This window comes from Callithrix jacchus, chromosome 2, assembly GCF_049354715.1.
Source record: "Callithrix jacchus isolate 240 chromosome 2, calJac240_pri, whole genome shotgun sequence".
Lineage (NCBI taxonomy): Eukaryota > Metazoa > Chordata > Mammalia > Primates > Cebidae > Callithrix > Callithrix jacchus.
The window spans coordinates 7,329,418-7,352,798 of NC_133503.1; the positions used below are offsets into that span (position 1 = coordinate 7,329,418).

General features: G+C 44.7%; 1 protein-coding gene across 2 annotated transcripts in view; it reads left to right on the top strand.

The window, feature by feature from the left end:
- LOC118149171 (uncharacterized) overlaps positions 1-5,164 on the top strand; it is a 300,718-nt gene extending 295,554 nt beyond the window's left edge. Inside the window, exons 18-19 of one of the 2 annotated variants that reach the window (XR_013528662.1) lie at positions 1,046-1,218; positions 2,751-5,164. Coding sequence is in view for 1 of the 2 variants with exons in the window: in XM_078354318.1 (XP_078210444.1) it covers positions 3,355-4,044 (690 nt within the window). In the remaining variant the exon portion in view is untranslated. Of the gene's footprint in view, positions 1-1,045 lie in introns of both variants that reach the window. The other variant, XM_078354318.1, reaches the window with a different exon arrangement.
- Positions 5,165-23,381: the final 18,217 nt, after the last annotated feature.

Sequence of the window (23,381 nt, forward strand, 5' to 3'; positions counted from 1 at the left end):
CACATGTTCCCATTTTTTGTGCTTTTGTTGGTTATTTCACTGTTCAAAATGCACCACCCAAATGTACTGCTGAAGTCCTGTCTAGTGTTCCTAAGCATGAGAAGGTTTCGTTATGTGTCTTATGGAGAAAATACATGTATTACATGAGCTTCATTCAGGCATAAATTATAGTGCTGTTGTCTGTCAGTTTAATGTCAATGAATCAATAACAGATATGAGAAAAAGTATTGTTCTACAGAAACCCACGTAAACAAGTTTGTGCATTGATCAATTGATGAAAATGGGATCAAAGGCTTGCAGGAACCTAACTCTGCACGTCCAGTAGGAGCAATGTTTCGGTATTCACTGATTCACTGTTGGTAGTAACTTTAGGGATCATTACTACTGTGAATAATGAAAACAGCTCTACTTTGAGTCAGGTCTGTTTGTCCCTCCCGTCATCCTTAAGAAGGAATAGAAAAGACCACCAGAGCAATCTGGCCCTTACCCCATGCCCTCCACACCCCAGGAAGAGTTCTATTCTTCTCTTTCAGGATCAGATCTGCCCAAGCCCTGAATCAGCCCTAATGTGGCCCAGGGAAGAGTTGAGGGTTTGTTGCTTCAAGGGGCAAGTGAGCTGTTACTTTCCCAATTGAGTAATCTCGAGCAAGTTATGGGGTCTGTTTTTTCCCGTACAGGGTGGGGTTCTTAATGCTATTTGTCAGGGTTGCTGGGGTAACTAGGTGAGATTAGCGTACATCATGTGCTTAGCACAGCAGCTAGATCACTACAAAAGTAGATCCTAATATGATTATTAGGATCTTGGTTTGGAGCTACCTTGTGCTGCTGGTAGATGGAACCTGGAAGGATTTACCGCATCCTGGTACTTTTTTGTTACCATAATTTACCAGTAGATATGGGAGCTTAGTCCTGCTGAGTATCAACTAGACTGAAAAAAAAAGAAGATTGAAATGCCTACCAATCAAAACACCCAGTACCCAGATCCCATCATTATTGTAGATCCTGCCTGGACCTCCCTTTAACTCGCTGCCTATCTTCTCTGCAGCTGGCCCTTTTCTGAAGGTCTCTCCTGGCTTCTCTGGTTCTTGGCCTTACAGGCCTAGGCCTCACTGACTTTCCGTGGGTGGAAGACTGAAGGAATGGCCCCAGTTAAGAAGGGAACAATGAGGCTGGGCATGGTGGCTCACACCTGTAATCCCAGCACTTCAAGAGGCTGAGGTGAGCAGATCACGAGGTCAAGAGATCGAGAGCATCCTTCCCAATATGGTGAAACCCCATCTCTACTAAAAAGTACAAAGTATTAGCCGGGTGTGGTGGTGCATGCCTGTAGTCCCAGCTGCTTGGGAGGCTGAGGCAGGAGAATTGCTTGAACCCAGAAAACGGAAGTTGCAGTGAGCCGAGATCGCGCCACTGCACTCCAACCTGGCGATAGAGTGAGACGCTGTCTCAAAAAAAAAACAAAAAAACAAAAAACAGAAGGGAACAAGGAGGCCGGGCACCTCATTACAGGTGGCTCACACCTGTAATCCCAGCACTTTGGGAGGCCGAAGTGGGCAGATCACAAGGTCAAGAGGTCGAGACCATCCTGGCCAACATAGTGAAACCCCATCTCTACTAAAATATAAAAATTAGCTGGGCATGGTGGCACGCGTCTGTAGTCCTAGCTACTCAGGACGCTGAGGGAGGAGAATTGCTTGAACCTCGGAGGTGGAGGTTGCAGTGAGCCGAGATTGCGCCACTGCACTCCAGCCTGGCGACAGAGCGAGACTCTGTCTCAAAAAAAAAGAGAAGGGAACAATGAAGCCCGCCATAGGGAGAGGGCAAAAAGGTCATGATTCCAATATGTATCAGGAGACATTGCCCCACTGTCATGGCGGTGCAAGAAATGCCACACTCCACAACCCCAATTGGTCAAGGTCATTGAGAAGTCTGATATTTGGAATTTTTCCCCCATTGGACTATACAAGAACCCAAAGGTTTACATAGTCCCAGAAAGATCAGGGTGGGATGCTGTGCCCCCTGGGGGTAGCTATTATGCCTTTGGAGCACTGCCCAATACTTCCCAGTGATGTCCTGTAGTCTTCTTCCAAAGACAGGCTTGGCAGCAGGTGTGTTGCTGATGGAGCCCCAAGCCTCCATGAATCTCCTTGCAGCCATGCCCCACCCAGGTCCCGACTTCTCCAGGCACTTTGAAGGGGTGGACACAGGTTTCCACCTCTCCTGGAAGCCCAAACCCTGTTTCTATTTCCAGCCCTGAGGGGAAGAGGCTGGAGATTGGGTGAGAAGGAGGTTAAGACTTGCCCTTTTCTCACTGAGTTATACCGTTTAAGAATTAGAATGATTTCTCTAGTGGAAGCAGAGCATGAAGGTGTATTCTGAGATATCAAGGAAGATACCAGGAAGATCCCCCGTGGTGGCTAAATTGGATGAGCTGGGATTGGTTCATCATGGGGCATACCTCACTGCTAAGGGATGGCTTTGACATCTCCAGACAACCATCCTTGGGATGCTTCTTTTAGAATTAAAAGGATAATCCAACAGGTTCAGGTTGAAAAAAATAGTCTGTCTGCTGTCAGTTGGTGACGTTTGTACCTTCCTGTCTGGGCTATGGTTGAAAGTTGGCCCAGTAGTGCTTCGGAGATGGTGAAATCCTGTACTTTGCTGGTGCTGTGTTAAGAGGATACTTGTGTTCACATTTCATCCTTGCAAAAATTTTGGAGTTACGTGCTAGTGCTATCTTTATTTTACAGATGAGTAAACAGTACTCGAGATGTCGCCAAAGTCAGATAATGTGTAAGAGGAATGGCCATTTAAACTGAAGTAGGTAAGGTGGGTTCAAAACCAGTGCTCTCAACCACTGAGTCTTTATGGGGAATATCAGAAAGATGGATCAGGCGTAGATTCTGTCCTCAACAAGCTACCAGTCTATTGGCAGTTTGCATTCTATTCTACTTTATTTTTGTTCTTTGACTGTGGTAAATGACAATGAGATGGCCTTGGATGGCTGTTTTGGGAATTGGCCACCGCACTCTCAGGGATGGATCTGCAAGACACCATGACACTTCCATGGGAGGAAAGACCCTTCTCTCCAGGCCATGGTACATTGGTCAAAGGGAGAAGTGACTTTAGGGGGTCAATTAGAGTCTCTCTTTCTCTCTTTTGTGGATGTTGGGAGCAAAGCCAAGTAAAACCAAGGTTCTAGAACAAAGATCCATTAGCTCTTCTTGATGAAAACTCAAGAGCACTCGTGGCTTCCTGTGTTTCTGTTAATTTGCTTGTGCAGCTTGTCATTGGATTCTTTGAAATATCTCTGTTACCATCATCACCATCATCCTCCTCATCATCACCACCATCATGGCCATTGTCACCATCATCACTATCACCATCACCATCGTCACCACTATCACCACTGTCACCATCATCATCATCATCATAACCATCACCACCATTACCATAATTATCATCACCATTGCCATCACCACCATCAACATCATTACCACAGTCATCACCATCACCATCATCAACACCATCATTATCACTGTCACTACTATCACCATCATCACCATCACCATCATCATAATCACCATCACCACCGTTACCATAATCATCATCACCATAGCCATCATCACCATTGCCATCACCACCATCATCATCACCATCATCATCATTATCACCATCATCCTGACTGTCATCAACCTCATCACCATCACCATCATCATCATCACCATCACCACCGTTACCATAATCATCACCATAGCCATCATCACCATTGCCATCACCACCATCATCATCATCATCACCATCATCATCACTGTCATCACCCTCATCACCATCATCATCACCACCACCTTCATCACCATCATCATGTCCTTAAGCTCACCCACACTGTTTTCTATTATTGCAATCAGTGTAAGTTTAAAAAATATAAAAATCCACTCCTTAACACAATTTACCACTAGATTTGGGGGTCTTGATTCTGTTGAGTATCAACTAAACATTAAAAAAAAATTGAAGTTTCAGGTGTTTTTTTTTCCAGTTCTGTGAAGAAGGTCATTGGTAGCTTGATGGGGATAGTGTTGAATCCATAGATTACTTTGGGCAGTATGGCCATTTTCACAATATTGATTCTTCCTAACGATGAATATGGAATGTTTCTCCATCTGTTTGTGTCCTCTCTTATTTCGTTGAGCAGTGGTTTGTAGTTCTCCTTGAAGAGGTCCTTTACATTCCTTGTAAGTTGTATTCCTAGGTATTTCGTTCTCTTTGTAGCAATTGTGAATGGCAGTTCGTTCTTGATTTGGCTCTCTTTAAGTCTGTTATTGGTGTATAGGAATGCTTGTGATTTTTGCACATTGATTTTGTATCCTGAGACTTTGCTGAAGTTGCTTATCAGTTTCAGGAGATTTTGGGCTGAGACAATGGGGTCTTCTAGGTATACTATCATGTCATCTACAAATAGAGACAATTTGACTTCCTCCTTTCCTAGTTGAATCCCCTTTATTTCTTTTTCTTGCCTGATTGCTCTGACTAGAACTTCCAGTACTATATTGAACAGGAGTGGTGAGAGAGGGCATCCTTGTCTAGTGCTAGAATTCAAAGGGAATGCTTCCAGTTTTTGCCCATTCAGTATGATATTGGCTGTTGGTTTGTCGTAAATAGCTTTTATTATTTTGAGATACGTTCCATCAATAACTAGTTTATTGAGGGTTTTAAGCATGTTGGTGGGAGTGTAAATTAGTGGAAGACAGTGTGGTGATTCCTTCAACCTTTGTGGAAGACAGTGTGGTAATTCCTCAAGGACCTAGAAATAGAAATTTTATTTGACCCAGCAATCTTGTTACTAGGTATATATCCAAAGGATTATAAACCGTTCTACTATAAGGACACATGTACACGAATGTTTATTGCAGCACTGTTTACAATAGCAAAGACTTGGAACCAACCCAAATGCCCATCGATGATAGACTGGACAGGGAATATGTGGCACATATACACCATGGAATCCTATACAGCCATAAAAAACAAATAGTTCATGTCCTTTGTAGGGACATGGATGAACCTGGAAACCATCATTCTCGGCAAACTGACACAAGAACAGAAAATCAAACACCACATGTTCTCACTTATAGGCAGGTGTTGAACAATAAGAACACATGGACACAGGGAGGGGAGCATCACACACTGGGGTCTGTCGGAGGGAAATAGGGGAGGGACAGCAGGGGGTGGGGAGTTGGGGAGAGATAGCATGGGGAGAAATGCCAGATATAGGTGATGGGGAGGAAGGCAGCAAATCATACTGCCATGTGTGTACCTGTGCAACAATCTTGCATGTTCTTCACATGTACACCAAAACCTAAAATGCAATTAAAAAATAAAACAACAACAACAACAAAGATTGAAATTCTTACCAATCAAAACACCCAGTACCCAGATCCCAAGCTTTCTTGGGTCAGCTCTTTGGCTATTTCTAAGTTTAGAATCTGTGAAAGTATCAGAGAGATTGACAGTTGGAATTCAAGTCATCTTTTACTGACAGCAATTCTTCTGTAGTGCCTACCATGCAGATATAGCCAAAACCTGTGAGAATCAAAATGGCATGCCCGTCTCACAACTTACAGTGAAATGACCGGAGTTGAGAAACATGGAAACAAAAATGATGTAAGTCAGTTATACGGAACATAGCATTTCCCTAAAGGGGATAATCTGTCTTTGTTAAATAAAGTTGGTTGATGGTAATTTATAAAATCTTTGTGAAACTGACATCCTAGAGCCACTGATATTCATCCAGAATTTTCGTTCACCTGATTAAATCAAGAAGGTGTAAATGCATCCTCTTCATAGTAGCTGATTTCCCTTGTGTATTAAATTGGGAAGGTAGTGTCAGGATTCAAATCCTGTTTAATTCTGGCTCTGAAGCCCATGAATTCATTTATTATACCAGTGGTTTTCAAACGTTACCATGCATAGGAACTTCCTAAAGAGGTTGAGACATTTCCAGTATCTGCCCCTATACCAAATTTGCAGCCAATAAATCTGAGAATGGCACCCCAGAATCTGTATTTTTTTTGAGACAGAGTCTTACTCTGTCACCAGGCTGGAGTATAGTGGAGCGATCTTGGCTCACTGCAACCTCCGACTTTCTGGTTCAGGCTATTCTCCTGCTTCAGCCTCCTGAGTGGCTGGGATTACAGGCATGTGCCACTACACCCAGTTAATCTGTGTATTTTTAGTAGAGACGGGTTTTCACCATGTTGGCCAGGATGGTTTCAGTCTCCTGACTTTGTGATCCACCCACTGTGGCCTCCCAAAGTGCTGGGATTTCAGGTGTGAGCCCCTGCGCCCAGCACAGAATCTGCATTTTTAACAAGCCCCTGAGCAAATCAATTCAAGGACCTCAACTTGAGAAATAGTTTAGCAACCTAGATTGCCCTCAAAAGGTAGCATTTGCCAAAAAAAAAAAAAAAAAAAAAAAGAAGAAGAAGAATTATACACTAGGTGAATACACTCAGAAACCTTTTACAAATGGGAAGAAATTTTACCAAGAATAATTTTTCTATAACAGGAGTAGATTTTGCTTTTTGTTCCTTGGGAAGATTGAAGATCCTTTTCCCCCTGCATTTTCTATGGGATTATAGCATTTTTAACCAAAGATTCTTGCTTCAAATAAAAAAATAAACGTTTCCAGTCTCACTACAGAAATGTATAAGAGGGAAGAAGGTGGTTTTCCGGCCTAGCCACAGAGAAACAACAGGATCGGATTAGTACATCCTGTTTTCATTTATCAGAGGAGCTGTCAGCCATTCCAACTTACTTTAAAGCATTTCACACTATCTGTACAGAAAAGGGATATTATTGCTTGTAAGAACCGGGTGCTTGGGATGCAGGCCCTGTGCAAGCTTCCTCTAGAGATGCTTGGGGTGGGTTTTTCCAGTTGCCTGGAGCCTGCCGGCTCTGTTCTCCATCCCACTTTCCTTGAAAGGGATCAACCGCTGATGAAGGCAGGAAATGGGATTTGAAGTGCCATTGATTCACTTGGCCTAGCTCCTTTTAATTTTTTTCCTTCTCTGTGCCCAGAAGAAAAAAAAAATACCCATAACTCCAGGGAGTCAGGAGTTGGATAGGTTTATCTGAAAGAGATGCCAAGGGTGAGGCAATGTAACAAATTAAAGAGATAAAAAACAGACTTCAACAATATAGATGATTTATAGTGGCTGTTCCCATTTGGACGTCCTGGCTCCAATTAATACTTTCTATAGCCTTAGGGTAAGATTATGAAGTAGGTAATAAGATCCTTTAAATCCTACTGTTTTGAAAGAATCCTTATTGTCTAATTCCCTTGGCTTTTCTGTAATGCTTTCAAGAGGTTTCAAAGCCAAAGTTCCAGAAATATAGGGCTCCCTCCCCTTCAGCCTGAGAGATAAGTAAAAATAATTGATTCTTTAGGGTCCTTAATTTGTCGAGGATTGCAAACTGAATCCTGAAAAGATTGGGATCCATTTGTTGTAAAAATGTTTCTAAGATGAAAAAAGCTAAAGGCAGAGTCAGATTTGCGTTAGGTGGAAAAAATAGTCTTCAGATTATCTCTGTGTGTCTTTACCCAACATTTTAAACAGTCCTGGTGTGTGTTAACAAAATTATTTTTAAAAAGCATTGCTACTCCATGCTGCTGGCAGGCTATGTAATACTCTGGCCTTCTTTCCCTCATTTCTGTTGGATCCAACATTCAAGGTGGAGTCAGAAACTCTGAAGTTAAGTCCTGGCTCTGCTCCTTTGCATAGGAGGATGAAGAAGTCTTTTGTTCTTTCTGGAGGGGAGTTTGTCTTGGGATGGAATTGTGACTGGAAATAATTCTTATCCACACCCCAAGAGAGGATTCTTGGATCTCATGCAAGAAAGAATCTGGGACAAGTTATACGATAAAGTAAAAGCAGGTTTATTAAGAAAGTAAAGATATAAAAGAATGGCTACTCATAAGGCTCCTGGATGGCTATTTTTATGGTTTATTTCTTGATCACATGCTAAACAAGGGGTGGATTATTCACAAGTTTTCCAGGAAAGGGGCAGGAATTCTCCAGAACTGAGGATTCCTCCCCCTTTTTGACTATACAGGGTAACTTTGGATTCTTACCATGGCATTTGTAAACTGTCATGGTGCTGGTGGAAGTGTCTTCTAGCATGCTAATACATTATAATCAGTGTATAATGAGCAGTGATCAGGACCAGAGGCCACTTTCGTTGCCATCTTGGATTCGGTGGGTTTGGGGCAGCTTCTTAATTATAAGCTGTTTTATCAGCAGGGTCTTTGTGACCTGTATCTTGTGCTGACCTCCTAGCTCATCCTGTGACTAAGAACACCTAACCTCCTAGGAACACAGCCCAATAGATCAGCCTCATTTTATCCAGCCTGTTATTCAAGACAGCGTCACTGTGGTTCAAACACCTCTGACAGAATGGAAAAAGAAAGCCTACCTTAGAGGGTTATTGCTCACCTATGCTGTCAGCCGTGCATTATTCTCATATGCATCTATTCATTCATTCTGAAGGTCTAAGCGTCTTCTAGGTTCTAGGATATAACGGTGAATAAGCCATCATGTCTGGCTTTAGAAATCTGAAAGATTAGGCCGGGCGCGGTGGCTGAAGCCTGTAATCCCAGCACTTTGAGAGGCTGAGGTGGGTGGATCACGAGGTCAACAGATCGAGACCATCCTGGTCAACATGGTGAAACCCCGTCTCTACTAAAAATACAAAAAATTAGCTGGGCATGGTGGCGCGTGCCTGTAATCCCAGCTACTCAGGAGGCTGAGGCAGGAGAATTGCCTGAACCCAGGAGGCGGAGGTTGCGGTGAGCCGAGATCGCGCCATTGCACTCCAGCCTGGGTAACAAGAGCGAAACTCCGTCTCAAAAAAAAAAAAAAAAGAAATCTCCAAGATTATAGGGTTAATATATAGGCAAATGGTCAATTACAATATAGAGCGTTCAGGTTTGTGATAGAGGAAATAATAGAAAGAGGTGGTCGCATCTGGTCACCTGAAGCAACAACGGTGGGGAGAGATTGCAGAAAATAGTGTCAGTTGTCAGCCCCAAACCATCCTCTTTTCTAATGGACCTGATTCTGTTTCTGTAATCCCTGCTTTGCTAATCCTATCACAGTAATCCCTCTCTTGCCAGCGACTGATTTAGACATGGGTTTTTTACACAATACTGGTCACTGAGAATTGAGAGAAAGTCCAGTGAAGGATTCTGAGAAATGTTTCCTCACTCCTAAAGAGAGGCACACAGGGTGAAATAGATCCTTTCTTCATCTGGAAACTGCTGTGACCCTAAGTTTGGTCTGGACCTGTGGCAGCTATCCGTGAACATTGCCGGAACTGATAAGACAGATGGAGAATAATGGAGCAGAAAGATGGAAATACCATCTTTGACGACATTTTTGAGCAGCTAAATGTTCCCACTGAAGAACCCTCTTGTCTTGAGACTTCCTGTTCTGTGAGATAATACATCTTTGTTATTCGTTAAGCCAGTGGCATCAGGGTAAAAGAGCCCTGGGTGTCGACAGCATGGTTGATTCCTGAAGGAGAAGGAGAGGCTCAGGAGAGGTGAGAGTGCCGCTGTCCTTGTGAACTTTCTGAAATTAATCAGGGAAGGAGAGAAGAGGAGAAATGAAGATAAACCAAGCTTGCAGCACATTCAGCGTTCCTCACCACGTCATCTTGCTTGCTCGCTGACCTGCTGGCTCACGGCTGTTTGGTGCCTCTTGTCCTAGAATCACATACACCCTGTCACAAGATTATAGTTCCCCTTAACTGCTTTGTTAAGCACAACATAAGCATTGTGAAGTGTGAAGCCTTTCCTTTGAGATACTCTTTTAGGTCCTGCCTACCAATGGACCTAATGACATTGACAGGTCTGAAGGATTTCAAAAGCAGCTGGCTTGCCAAAGAATGTAGTTTCCACATCTTGATGATTTTATCTCCCTTCCCCCTGACCAATCAATGGTCCTAATTTTCCAGCCCCTTGTCCTCCAGGACTCCGTTATTAAACCCCAACCCGGAACTCCTTCGAGAAACAGATTTGAGAGTTGCTCCTGTCTCCTCGCTTGGCTGCCCTGCAATCAACCATTAAACTCTTTCTCTGATGCAAACTCTACTGTCTCGGTGTATTGGTATGTCACTGCACAGCGGGCATATGAACCTGGCAGTCCTATAGCAAGAGGACAAGGGCATTTTCAGCAACTGACAGTGCACAGGGAAAGGTCCTGTGGTTTTAAAAAATAACCTGGCCCACTGAAGACATTGCCAAAATGCCCCATATATGCAAAGAGTGGCAAACAATGATCCTAGAGAGAGAAACAGGATCCAGGTCATAGAAGTGATGGTATCTTTGTAATAATGAGGCAATCTTTTTGAGAAAGTATAAAGAACTATGTATACCTAAGGAGCTAGGTGACCACCAAGTCTCTTCCAGCACTGATGTTCATCTCCCTGTTGGGGCCACTGTTGGTTTGTAGGACAGCAAGAGGAACCCTTCACACTATCATCTGTGCGAGTCCCACTCCTAAGAGCATGAAACATCCTTTTTTGGCCTGGCAAACATGTGAATAGTGCCCTCAGCATTCGGTACCCAGTGGACTTGGTTGAGAACCCAAGAGCCAGAGTTGTTCCTGCTGTGGCCATTGTGGCTGGAAAGAACCACAGGGGCTGCTACATCTGCCCCACTGGCCATTCTGTGCTACCTTGTCCCTCACACCAGCAAGTCCTCAGCCAACCCAGAGAGTTCATCGAGGGTGGATTACCATCGACACCCTTCTAACTCCCAAGGCCTCAGTTCTTGTGAAGTAATGATAAATGTGCACACGCAATTCCATGCAAAGGTAAATGCTGCTTGCTTTTAACATTTCATTTGTTTATTTATTTATTTTTGAGATGGTCTCACTCTGTCACCAAGGCTGGAGTGCGGTGGTGCGATCATGGCTCACTGCAGCCTCTGCTTTCCTGGTTCAGGTGATCTTCCCACCTCAGCCTCCTGGGTAGCTGGGACTGCAGACACATACTACTATACCTGGCCAATTTTTTGTATGTTTTGGTGAAGATGGGGTTTTGTCATGTTGCCCAGGATGGTCTTGAACTCCTGGGGTCAAGACCAGTCTGCCCACCTCTCCCCTGCAAAATGCTGGGATTGCAGGCATAAACCACTGCACTGGACCAAAAGGTAAATACTGCTTTTATTTATTTGTTTATTTCAAATGAAATCTCACTCTATTGGCAGGCTGGAGTACAGCTGCCCACTGCAACCTCCACCTCCTAGGTTCAAGCAATTCTCTAGCCTCAGTCTCCTGAGGAGCTGGGATTACAAGCGTGCACCACCACGCTCAGCTAATTTTTGTGTTTTTCGTAGAGACAGAGTTTCCCCATGTTGACCAGGATGGTCTCAATCTCTTGACCTTGTGATCCACCCACCTCAGCCTCCCACAGTGCTGGGATTCCAGGTGTGAGCCACCACCCCCTGCCACTGCTTGTTTTTATACTGAAGCAATCATTCATCCTATATTCAGTATAAATAAGTTCGTTGTTCTCAAGGAGGATCTCATCTTCTGGCCACGTTGTTTGAATTTGGGAAAAAAAACAAAATGTTTTCCATGTTCATATCTCTCCGTTTCTGCCTGTCTTCGGAAATGTGAATTCTACATTTGGTCTTTTAATAAGTGAGACTCCAGTGGTGATTATCGTGTTATTGCTTTGGAGATGCATGTGAATGTGATGTGGCCAGTGTGGGTGCCGATGCCACACAGGTGGGCCAGTTTTCATGACGTACTTTGGTTCACCAAGGGGAAAACATTGGTGTTACTGAGAGCAGAAAGAATCTTCTTATGCTAGGAATGGTGGCTTATACCTGCAATCCCAGCACTTTGGGAGGCCAAGGTGGGAGGACTGCCTGAGCCCAGGAGTTTGAGATCAGCCTGGGCAACATAGAGAGACCCTATCTGTACAAAATATATAGCCAGACATAGTAGTGCACAGCTATAGTCTCAGCTACTCTTGAGGCTGAGGTGGGAGGATTGCTTAAGCCCAGGAGCTTGTCTTTTTATTATTATTACTATTATTATTCTTTCCTTCTAGGAGTTTGAGTCTTCAGTGAGCTGTGATTGCGCCACTGCACATCAGCCCACATGACAGAGCGAGACCCTGTCTCAAAAAATAAAACAAAATAACTATCTTTAACAGAAACACATGAAAAGCAAATTTATGTATTGATCAGTTGATGAAAATATTACCAGAAGCTTGAGGGAACCTAACTCTGTACTTCTCCTGGAAGCGATGGTTCAGTATTTGATAATTCACTCTCTGCAGTGGCTTTATGGAATGTAATTACTGCCGATGACAGGAATCAACTCGGTCTTCCTTGTGTCACTGATTTCACCATAGACATGTTCCCTTGATGTGATCCCCAAATCATAGAATCTCAGTTCCTAGGGAAATCCCAGCCTCGGCTTGGATGCTTCTGCTGAGTGCTGACGGGGCCTCATTACCACAGAATATGTTCCATCTTAGCTCTGGTGACCAGAAAGCACTTTCTTATGCAGAGCCGAAATATCTACTTATCGGAACTGTGGTTGTACATTTTTATTTTTATTTGAGATGGGGTCTTGCTCTGTCACCCAAGCTGGAGTGCAGTGGCACGAGCTCGGCTCACTGCAACCTCTGCCTCTTGGGTTCAAGTGATTCTCCCACCCCAACCTTGAGAGTAGCTGGGATTACAGGTGCCCTCCATCATGCCCGGGTAATTTCTAAAATATTTTTAGTAGAGACGGGGTTTCACCATGTTACCCAGGCTGGTCTTGAACTCTGACCTCAGGGGATCCACCTGCCTTGGCCTCCAAAAGTGCTGGGATTACAGGTGTGAGCCAATGTGCCTGGCCAAAACTGTGCTTATACATTCTGACGATGCTCTCTGGGGCCTTGAAGATAGGTCTGCTTCCTTTCTTAATATATTATTTCCTCCAAGTAGTGAAGCTGATGACCTTATTTGTTTCCATCTTTCTTCTCTTAATTCTATCTTCTTCCTCCTCTGTCCCACTTTTTCTCTTCTTCTGTATCCCAAAGAGTAGCTTTTAATCCCTACCCCTTTCTCTACATTAATCATTTCCTGATTCCTTCAATCCTTCTTTATATGATATGGATTTGTTCCTTACCCACTGTTGGAAGGTACAAAAGCCAACAACGCATCTATTTTTGTTGAACCGAAATACACTTTCCATTTCTATACAGTCTCACTTGCTACACACCTAAACGTGTTCCTGGATTTCATTTGCTAATTCATTTTAAGTTGGTCCCACTTAACCCGAACTCTTTTAAATACACCTGTTTTAGAAGTGGGCCACCCAGACCCTTAGGGTGGAAGAACAGCTGTGATATCACTGAAATTATCTGTGCTCTTAGGGGATCCGACATGACATTTTTTACTGTCTTCTCACATACGCTCCATTATTGAGGCTGAGTCCCAATTAATGAGGTACTATTTATAATTTTCCTCAAAAGCAACTGTTCGTTTTAAAAATAGCTTTTTTAAAGAAGGATTTTATTATATGATGGGAGTGAAATCTGTTAAAGAAGACTGCCTTCTGCTGCAGAAGAAGTGAGGGGATTACTTAGAGTGGGTTGTGCGTGCACCACTGGAGAGATTACTGGGCCTGGGGAAGCGGGGAGGATTAGGGAGGTTTGACAGAAGACAGCAGATTAAAAGAATACTAAATATGTATTACAGGCTCTCTCTTCTTTCACACGATATTTCAATGCTGTCTCCTCTGAATAATTCAGAACTAGAATCCAACCAATAGCTTACCTAGGAAGGCTTATGAATGGGATGAAACAGAATTACAGGTTTTGATCCCACCAGGGACTGTGTCTTCTCATTCACAATCAACAGAATTGGTTCTTCCCCTTTAGAACAAGGAGAAAGAGCAGAAAGACTAAAACGGGAAGAAAAATCTATGCATTGAGCCTTTTAAAGACACGTAACAAACTGTGAAATAATTAGATGACGCCTCAAAATTAGTTCTCGATTAGATTTTGCCTTACAATGTTTGTTCTTCTTTTCTTCTCCTTTTAGACACTAGGACTTAAGGTAAGTCAGTCCTCAAATACATAGTTGTGGGTATTTCATATCCAGGGGACTAAACACTGCACTTAAAATAATTTCTGACTCCCTAGCTGCTTTGAGGACTGCAGCGCCCTAAAACCACCAGTACCATTTGTTACCTGCCATTTATTCCACGGGACGTGGGACAGTACCCTGTCAACCAGAGTATGTAGATTCACCATGCGCAAAAACAGAATGCGCTAAAACTGAAGAGCAACTGTCCTGCGGAATCAAAAAATAAAAAGAGGGCCAGGCTCTGTGTCTCACACCTGTCATCTCAGCACTTTGAGAGGTGGAGGCGGGTGGATCACCTAAGGTCAGGAGTTTGAGACCAGTCTGGTCAACATAGTGAAACCCCATCCCTTCTAAAAATACAAAAATTAGCCTGGTGTGGTAGTGCATACTTGTAATCCCAGCAACTCCGGAGGCTGAGGCAGGAGAATTGCTTGAATCTGGAGGTGGAGGTTGCAGTGAACTGAGATCATGCCACTGCACTCCAGCCTGGGCAACAGAGCGAGACTCCATCTCAAAAAATATATAAAAAATAAAAAGAGGACCATGATGGATGCTCATGCTTATAATGCCAGCATTCTGGAAGGCCAAGACGGGAAGATCCATTGAGGCTAGGAGTTCTAGACCAGCCTGGGCAACATAGTGACACCCTATCTCTACAAAAAATAAAAAAAATAGCCAGCCATGATGGCATGCACCTGTAGTCCCAGCTGCTCAGGAGGCCAAGGTGGGAGGATCACTTGAGCCCAGGAGTTCGAGACTGCAGTGAGCAATGATTGCACCACTGCACTCCAGCCTAGGTGACACAGCAAGACCCTGTCTCTGAAAAAAAGAACGGTTTTGAACGTACTGGTGAAAGGTGCAGTTAGTATGTCCAGTTCCAGTGTCTTCCTCCTTTCCTGCAGACGACAAGCTCCTTATTAATGCATTGCTTGATTCCTGATTGATGGTTCAGTTTGTCTTTTCGATTTCCAAAACGATGTATTGGCATCGCATCATTCCAAGTCCTTTAAACAGTTCTGTGTAGACTTAATTCTTTGGGTGGTTTCTGAGTTTGGGTGGAATCACATGCCAGGTAATTGAAAGAAGTGAGGACTTTGATAGATGAATTGTCACTTAATGGAGGAATGACGGAGTTAGGAATAATTCACTGAAGTTAAATTTGCCTAATGATTGATTCACTTGGTGGGTTTTTTTTGGGGGGGGGGTTGTTTTTGGCTTTGGGAAGATGAGGATAAGGAAAAGGCAGTTTGCACAGGGGAAAGCAGAGAGGTTTTTCTTTCAAAACTTCTATCTGTTCATGGCTGGACACAATGATTCACACCTGTAATCTCAGTGTGGACAGTAGAAAAGTGCCTTTTAAAGCTTCCTTTCTTGTTAGAGAGTAAGTGCGCTAATAACTGTTAGGCCCTATCCTCTGTAGCTGTGAGACACGCCATGCTTACGGGCACATAGTACATTCTATGTCCTTGTACTATAACCAGGCTGTCTGTGCTGGACATGCTCACAGGCATGTCCCAGCTCTCCGTTGCTTTTAGCTGTTCAGAAAAGTTTTAAGTTGTTAACCAATAGGGTTTTAGTTTAGATTGTGAGGTCTGGCTCCAGCCAACAGAGATCAGACACAGCAGTAAGGATAAATTTGTGTGTTTTCCTTTGTTCATTGTTATCACACAGACAAGTGATAAATTTGTGTGTTTTCCTTGTTCATTGTACTCTCATGGCACAGTGACTAGCGAGGGTACCCTTCCTGCAGTCCAGGAAGTAAAAATTGCATTGCTAAAAGATCGTTTGTTTCAGTGCTAATTTTTCTTTGTAACACCGAGCATTTCCAACACTCAGCAATTTGGGAGGCCAAGGCAGGAGGATCACTTGTGGGCAGGAGTTCAAGGCCAGCCTGAACAATATAGCAAGACCCTATCTCTATAAAAAGTAAAAATAAAAATTAGCTGAGTGCAGTGGTGGCAGGTACCTGTAGTCTCAGCTACTCAAGAGGCTGAGGCAGGTGAATCCCTTGAGCCCAGGAATTCTAGGCTGCAGTGAGCTATGATTGCACCACTGTACTCCAGCCAGGGCAATAAAGCGAGACCCTGTCTCTTAAAAAAAATTATATTGATTCAGTGGTCACAATTCAGAAAATCTTTGTTGTTCCAGATCATGTGTTGAGCAGAGGTCTTTCTCAACTCATTTCCGATCAAAATGTGTGCTTGTTCTGGGCCCACCGTGTGACATGACAATACCTTTGTTACCCAGGACACCCACCTATGATGAAAATGTATGAGCAGTTATAAGATTGTGTTGGTATTACGTTCCAGCTTTGTCATGTAATTCACAACCCGTGTTTCTCGATTATGTGTATACAACTGCTAATATTTATGAAGTGGGCTAAGAAGTCTGCTCACCAGCCACAGGGGCTCCCCTCCTGTGAGTGGCTCCGTGATGGACACATGGGCACTCACTTTCTCAGCCTCTCCCTCCCCACCCTGTGATGGTCAGTGTGGTGACAGCAACAGACCCTGCATCTCAGATGCTTTTGTTGCCCTTCCTGGCACCTTCCCTGTGTGAGCCCACAGGGGGATTCTACCGTGCCTTGAGTAGATTTCAAAGATGGCTTGTTTCTCTGTTGGGTTTTTGTCCTCTTCCCCTGTCTCCTGTCTCTTCTTCTCTCCCTCTCTCCCTGCCTTTCTTCCTCTTTTTCCCCTCCCTTTTTTCTCTTCCTTCTTCTCTTTATCTCTCCCTCCCTCTCTTTCCTTTTTCTCTCCCTCCCCCTCTCCTGTTTCCCTTTTCTTTCCCCCATCTTTTCACCTCTCTTTTTTCTTTTTCCTCTTTCTCTCTTCTTCTCTCCCTCTCTCCCTCTTTCCCTCTCTCCCTCTCTCTCCCTCTTTTTCTCTTTCCCTCTCTCTCCCCTCTCTTTCTCCCTCCTCTTTCTCTTTTCCTCTATCTCTCTCTCCCCCTCCTTTCTCCTCTCCCTCTCCCCCTTTCTCTCTCCCCCTCTGTTCTTTCCCCCCTCGTTTCTCTTTCTTTTGCTCTTTTCTTCTCTTCCTCTTTCTCTGTCCCTCTCTTTCTCTCTCTTTCTCCCTCCACCACCCCCACTCCCTCTTCTCCCTCCCGCCTTTCTCTCTCCCTCTTTCTCTTTTATTCTCTCCCTTTCTCCCTCCCTCTCTTCTTTCTCTTTTCCCCTCTTTCTCTTTCTACTTTCTTCCCTTTCTCACTCCCCTCTCCCCACCCTCTCTCTCCTGTTCTCTGCCTTCTCTCTCACTCTTTCTCTCCCCATCCCTCTGTCTGCCCCCTCTTTCTCTCTCTCCCTCCTTTCTCTCTCCCACCTTCACTTTCTCCCTTCCTCTCCTCTGTCTCCCCCCTCTTTCTCTGTTCTTCTCTCTCTCTCTCCCTCTCTTCTTTCTCTTTCTCCTCTCCTTCTCTTTCCCCCTCCTTGTCTCTTTCTCCTCTCCCTCCACCCTCTCTTTCTCTCCTCTCTCTTCTACCTCTCTCCCTCTCTCCCTCCTTCTCTTCCCCCTCCCGTCTCCCCCTCTCCCTCTATTCCTCTCCTCTCTCTCCTTTCTCTTTCCCTCTCTCTTCTTTCTGTTTCCCCCTCCTTCTCTTTCTCTTTTCCCTTTGCTTCTCCCCTTCTGTTCCTCTCTCTCCCCCCCCCCGTTTCCCTCTCTTCTTTCTTTCCCTCTCCCTCTTTTCCTCTCTCTCTCTTTCCCCTCTCCATTCTTCCCAGACACTGTCTCTCTGTCCATCTCTGTCCCTTTCTCCATCTACAATTGACTGCTCTGGTGTTACTCTCTTACATCACCTTATTGCCTTTTAAGCGTGAGCTTTGTCGCCCTTAGAAATGTAGCAAAGGAGGCATCTTGAGCATTTTCCTTTGACATTCACGAGATTTGCCTGTATCAATTCCCCCATGAACAGATGAGTGTAGAGCTCCCTGTGAACTCTTCCTGGGGAAGATCTGCGGAGATGCTCTGCAGAAAACCCCGGTAGTGAGTTCGTATAATAATGAGTTGCCTAATAACTCAGCAGATGTTAGGGTATCTTTTTCTCAGTCTTCTATTGATCGTGAAGAAAAATTAGACAATTGAAAATTGTGCTGGCGTGTGAGCCAGGCAAGCGCTAATGTCAGGGGTGATGCGTCGGGATGTAATTTGGCATACAGACAGAAACACGGGTGTGTGCATTTTCCTGTTCAGGTTCAACAGAACCAAACCATGGATTTTTTTTTTTTTTTTTTTTTGAGACGGAGTTTCACTCTTGTTACCCAGGCTGGAGTGCAATGGCGCGATCTCGGCTCAACGCAACCTCCACCTCCTGGGTTCAGGCAATTCTCCTGCCTCAGCCTCCTGAGTAGCTGGGATTACAGGCACGCACCACCATGCCCAGCTAATTTTTTGTATTTTTAGTAGAGACGGGGTTTCACCATGTTGACCAGGATGGTCTCGATCTCTTGACCTCGTGATCCACCCGCCTCGGCCTCCCAAAATGCTGGGATTACAGGCTTGAGCCACCGCGCCCGGCCCAAACCATGGATTTTTCTAAAGACCAAAGGTGTTCTGAAATGGGATATTAGCAAACTAGTGTTTTGTGCAATCAAGGAGGAAGAAAGAAAAACCGGGAGAGGGAGAGAGAAGAGAGTAGAAGCAACGTCAGCAGGGAAGGTGTGTGAGGTAAATCTAAGCCTGGAAAGGTAACACCACTGCTCGCGCACGGCACCAAGTGGACAAGTAACAGGGGTGCCTGGGTTAACACCGGGGTTAGGAAAGAATAAAAACGCAGCCTGGTGCGGTGGCTCATGCCTGTAATCCCAGCACCTTGGGAGGCCGAGGTGGGTGGATCACGGATCACCTGAGGTTGGGAGTTCAAGACCAGCCTGACCAACATGGAGAAACCCTGTCTCTACTGAAAATACAGAATTAGCCAGGCATGGTAGTATATGCCTGTAATCCCAGCTACTCAGGAGGCTGAGGCAGGAGAATCGCTTGAACCCAGGAGACGGAGGTTGCAGTGAGCCGAGACCGTGCCATTGTACTCCAGTCTGGGTGAGAGACGGAGACTCCCTCTCAAAAAAAAAAAAAAAAAAAAAAAAAAAAGAACAAAAGCTCAAAGTTGCCTAAGGTCAGACCAGTTGGGCATCTGTCTGCATTCAGAAAAAAAAGCAAGGGTCAGATAAAGACAGCATGAATTACCCAAAATACGTTAGGCAGTGTTTCTCTACTGATGCCAGTTGTACACCAGTGGGGTGGGATAAGCAACGCATGCCCAAGAGGACATGGGTGACTTTTCCCCCCACTCTTTCATTTTTAATTCTTTTTATGATTTCAATTCTTTTAGATATAGTTTGTTTGTTTGTTTATTTTGAGATGGAGTATTGCTTTGTTGCCCAGGCTGGAGTGCAGTGGCGCGATCTTGGCTCACTGCAGCTGCTGCCTCCTGGATTCCAGCAATTCTCCTGCCTCAACCTCCTGAGTGGCTGGGATACAGGTGTCTACCACCATGCCTGGCTCATTTTGTATTTTTAGTAGAAATGGGGTTTTGCCCTGTTGGCCAGGCTGGTCTTGAACTCCTGACCTCAGGTGATCTGCCTGCTTCGGCCTCCCACAGTACTGGGATTACAGGCGTGAGCCACTGCATCCAGCCAATATAGTTTACTTTTAATACTCATTTTTGTGGCCGGGCACAGTGGCTGACACCTGTAATCCCAGCACTTTGGGAAGCCGAGGTGGTAGATCACCTGAGGTCAGGAGTTTGAGACCAGCCTGGCCAACATGGCATAACCCCATCTCTACTAAAAGTACAAAAATTAGCAGGGCATGATGGTGGATGCCTGAAATCACAGCTACACATGAGGCTGAGGTGGGAGAATCATTTGAACCCAGGAGGCAGAGATTGCAGTGAGTCAAGATTGTGCCATTGCCCTCCAGCCTGGCTGGCAGAGTGAGAGTCCATCTCAAAAAAATAAAAAATACTCATTTTTGGACTTTGAGCCTTGATTCATGTCCTCACTAAATATAGAAAAGGAGGATTCTGGGTCTTGGAATTGAGCCCCAGGTCACAGCGGACTGCAAGCCTTCTGAACCAGAGGCGCACAGCCTTTTCTGGCTCCCAGAATAGAGCTGAGCCTCTAAACACACTTACAGACACTGGGAAATATTAATGATGGGCTGGGCACAGTGGCTCATGCCTGTAATCCTAATACTTTGTGAGGCCCAGGTGGGAGGACTGTTTGAGGCCAGGAGTTTGAGACCAGCCTGGGCAACATAGCAAGACCCTGTCTCTGCAAAAATTAAAAAAAAATCAGCAAGTATGGTGGAACACATCTTTATTTTTATTTTGTTTTATTTTAGAGATGGGATCTTTATACCCAGTTACTTGGGAGGCTGAGGTGGAGGATTGCTTGAGCCCAGGAGGTCAAGGCAGCAGTGAGCTATGATCATGCCAGTGCATTCTAACCTGGGTGACAGAGAAACACCCTGTCTCAAAAAAAAAAAAAGAAAAAGAAAAAAAGGGAGAGAGAGAGAAGAAAGAAAGGAAGGAAGAAAGAAAGAGAGGGGGAGGGAGGGATGGAGGGAAGGAAAGGAAGAAAGGAAGAAAGAGGGAGGGAAGAAAGGCAGGAGGGAAGGGAGGGAAGGAAGGAAGGAAAAAAAGACATATTTTAGAGTAAGGGTCTCCCTCCTTGGCCGCTTGAGTAGCTGGGACTACAGGTACACACTATTTCTAGTTAATTATTTTTTTTTTTGTAGAGACAGGGTGTTGCTGTGTTACCCAGGCTAGTCTCAAACTCCTGGTCTCAAGTGATCTTTCTACCTTGGCCTTTCAAAATGCTGAGATTACATGTGTGAGAATGATTTTTAATTAATAAATTGATATGTAAATAAATATTAATGAAATAAATCAAAAGAAGACCAGAAGACCAGTCTAGAGTCCACACAGACAGTGTGTCAATCACCAAGACTTGTGATAAATTTAATTTTGTGCCCAATGGCTCTAAAATTAGTTATTAAAAATTCAGTGCAGGCACAGCAAATTAAATGTTCAGATGGAGGATGAGGGATATTGGTGTCTTGTTTTTGTTTTTGTTTGAGACAAAGTCTTGCTCTCTTGCCCAGGCTGGAGTGCAATGGCACAATCTCCGCTCACTGCAACCTCCGCCTCCCAGTTTCAAGCGATTCTCCTGCGTCAGCCTCCTGAGTAGCTGGGATGACAGGCACCCTCCATCATGCCCAACTAATTTTTGTATTTTTAGTAGAGACAGGGTTTCACCATGTTGGCCAGGCTGGTCTTGAACTCCTGGGCTCTAGTGATCCTCCCACCTCGGCCTCCAAAAGTGCTGGAATTATAGGTGTGATGCCATTGTGTCTGGTCAATGCACCTTTTTTTCTTAGAAAAAAAAAAAAACCAGCTGTCTATACGTATTAACTAATTTAATTATCATAACCCTCTTGGGGTAAGTGCTACAATAAGCTTTTTAAAACTTTTTAAATTTAATTTAATTCTAAGTTCTGGTATACATATCCAGGATATGCAGGTTTGTTACATAGGTAAACGTGTGCCGTGTTGGTCTGCTGCACCTCTCAACCATCATCTAGGTATTAAACCCTGTATGCATTAGCTATTTATCACGATACACTCCCTCCCCCTACAGCCCCCGACAGGCCCTGGTGTGTGATGTTCCCCTCCCTGTGTCCATGTGTTCTCATTGTTCAGCTCCCACATATAAGTGAGAACTGTGGTGTTTGGTTTTCTGTTCCTGTGTTAGTTTGCCGAGGATAATGGCTTCCAGCTCCATCCATGTCCCTGCAAAAGACATGGTCTCCTTTCATTTTATGGCTGCATAGTACCCCATGGTGTAACGTACCACATTTTCTTCATCCAGTCTCTCCTGATGGGCGTTTAGGTTGATTCTGTGTCTTTACTATTGTGAATAGTGATACATACAATACGCGTGCATGTATCTTTGTGACAGAATGCTTTGTATTCCTTTGGGTATATATCCAGTCATGGGATTGCTGGGTCAAATGGTATTTCTGCCTCCAGGTCTTTGAGGAATCGCCACATTGTCTTCCACAGTTTTAACCCAGGGTCTTAGTCTGTGTAGTGTTCTGCCTCTTAAAGTGCTGCTGTTGATCTGAGGGCATAATTACTGTCACTTGCTCGGATGCCAAAATGCCAGCTCCCTCTGCCTGTGGGAAAGACGTCAACAACCCCGGTCACGGGCACTCAAGGAGGGCACTCAAGGAGAGCACCTTGCGGGTGGGTAATCACCTGAACGGACAGGAGAAAGCAGCCATTGGGCAGGCTCCTCTGATCCAACGGGAGCCCTTCCCTGTTTATCAGAGAGCTCTGTGCCTTTTAGCTGAGAGACGTTTCTGAACCCGTGAGACTGCAGGCAGAGGCTGGCCCTGCTCATGGAGGTGAGGATGTCATTAATTTCAGAGGCTCCCTGAGGTGGCTCCCAGACGACCAGGTGATGCCAGCGAGTCCCTGTGCAAGCATCACCGTGAGGACACCCCTTGATGCTGCAGGACCCCTCTGCCCTGCTTTGCGTGTGGTAATTAAGCTGCCTGACCTCTGAGGGAGCCTCCCCTCTCTCCTCCAAGAAAGAGAATTGATTTGTCAAACATATATCCACATTTCTCCGCCCGGGCAGATCCATTCTCTCTCAGAGCTACACATCACGCTTTCAAAGTCAAGCACTGCACCCTGCCCCAGGCAATCCCAAGGATTGTAGAACTCTCTATTTCTTCTCTTTCTGACACATCCAAAATGTCAAGATATAAGGGAGTCATTTATTTATTTAACTGAAGTTTGGCTGGGAAGGGCATATATGTTAGATGGGTCTAGAATCTCTGTTAGCAAGTATGGACCCAGAGATAAATAGCCTTAGGGTTCTTTGTTAAGGATGACCAAGTTCAAATCAGGGATCCCTGGAGCTCCTGGGTGGGCCTTCACAGAGTATGTCCTAACTTCATCACTGTAAATTAATGCATTGCATTAATTATTATTATTATTATTTTTTTTGAGGCAGAGTCTCACTCTGTTGTCAGGTGCCAGGCTGGAGTGCAGTAGCGCGATCTCAGCTCACTGCAATCTCCGCCTCCCGGGTTCAAGCAATTCTCCTGCCTCAGCCTCCCAAGTAGCTGGGACTACAGGCACCAGCTAGGACTACAGGCACTGCTATGCCACCACACTCAGCTAATTTTTGTATTTCTTAGTAGAGACGGGTTTCACCGGGTTGGCC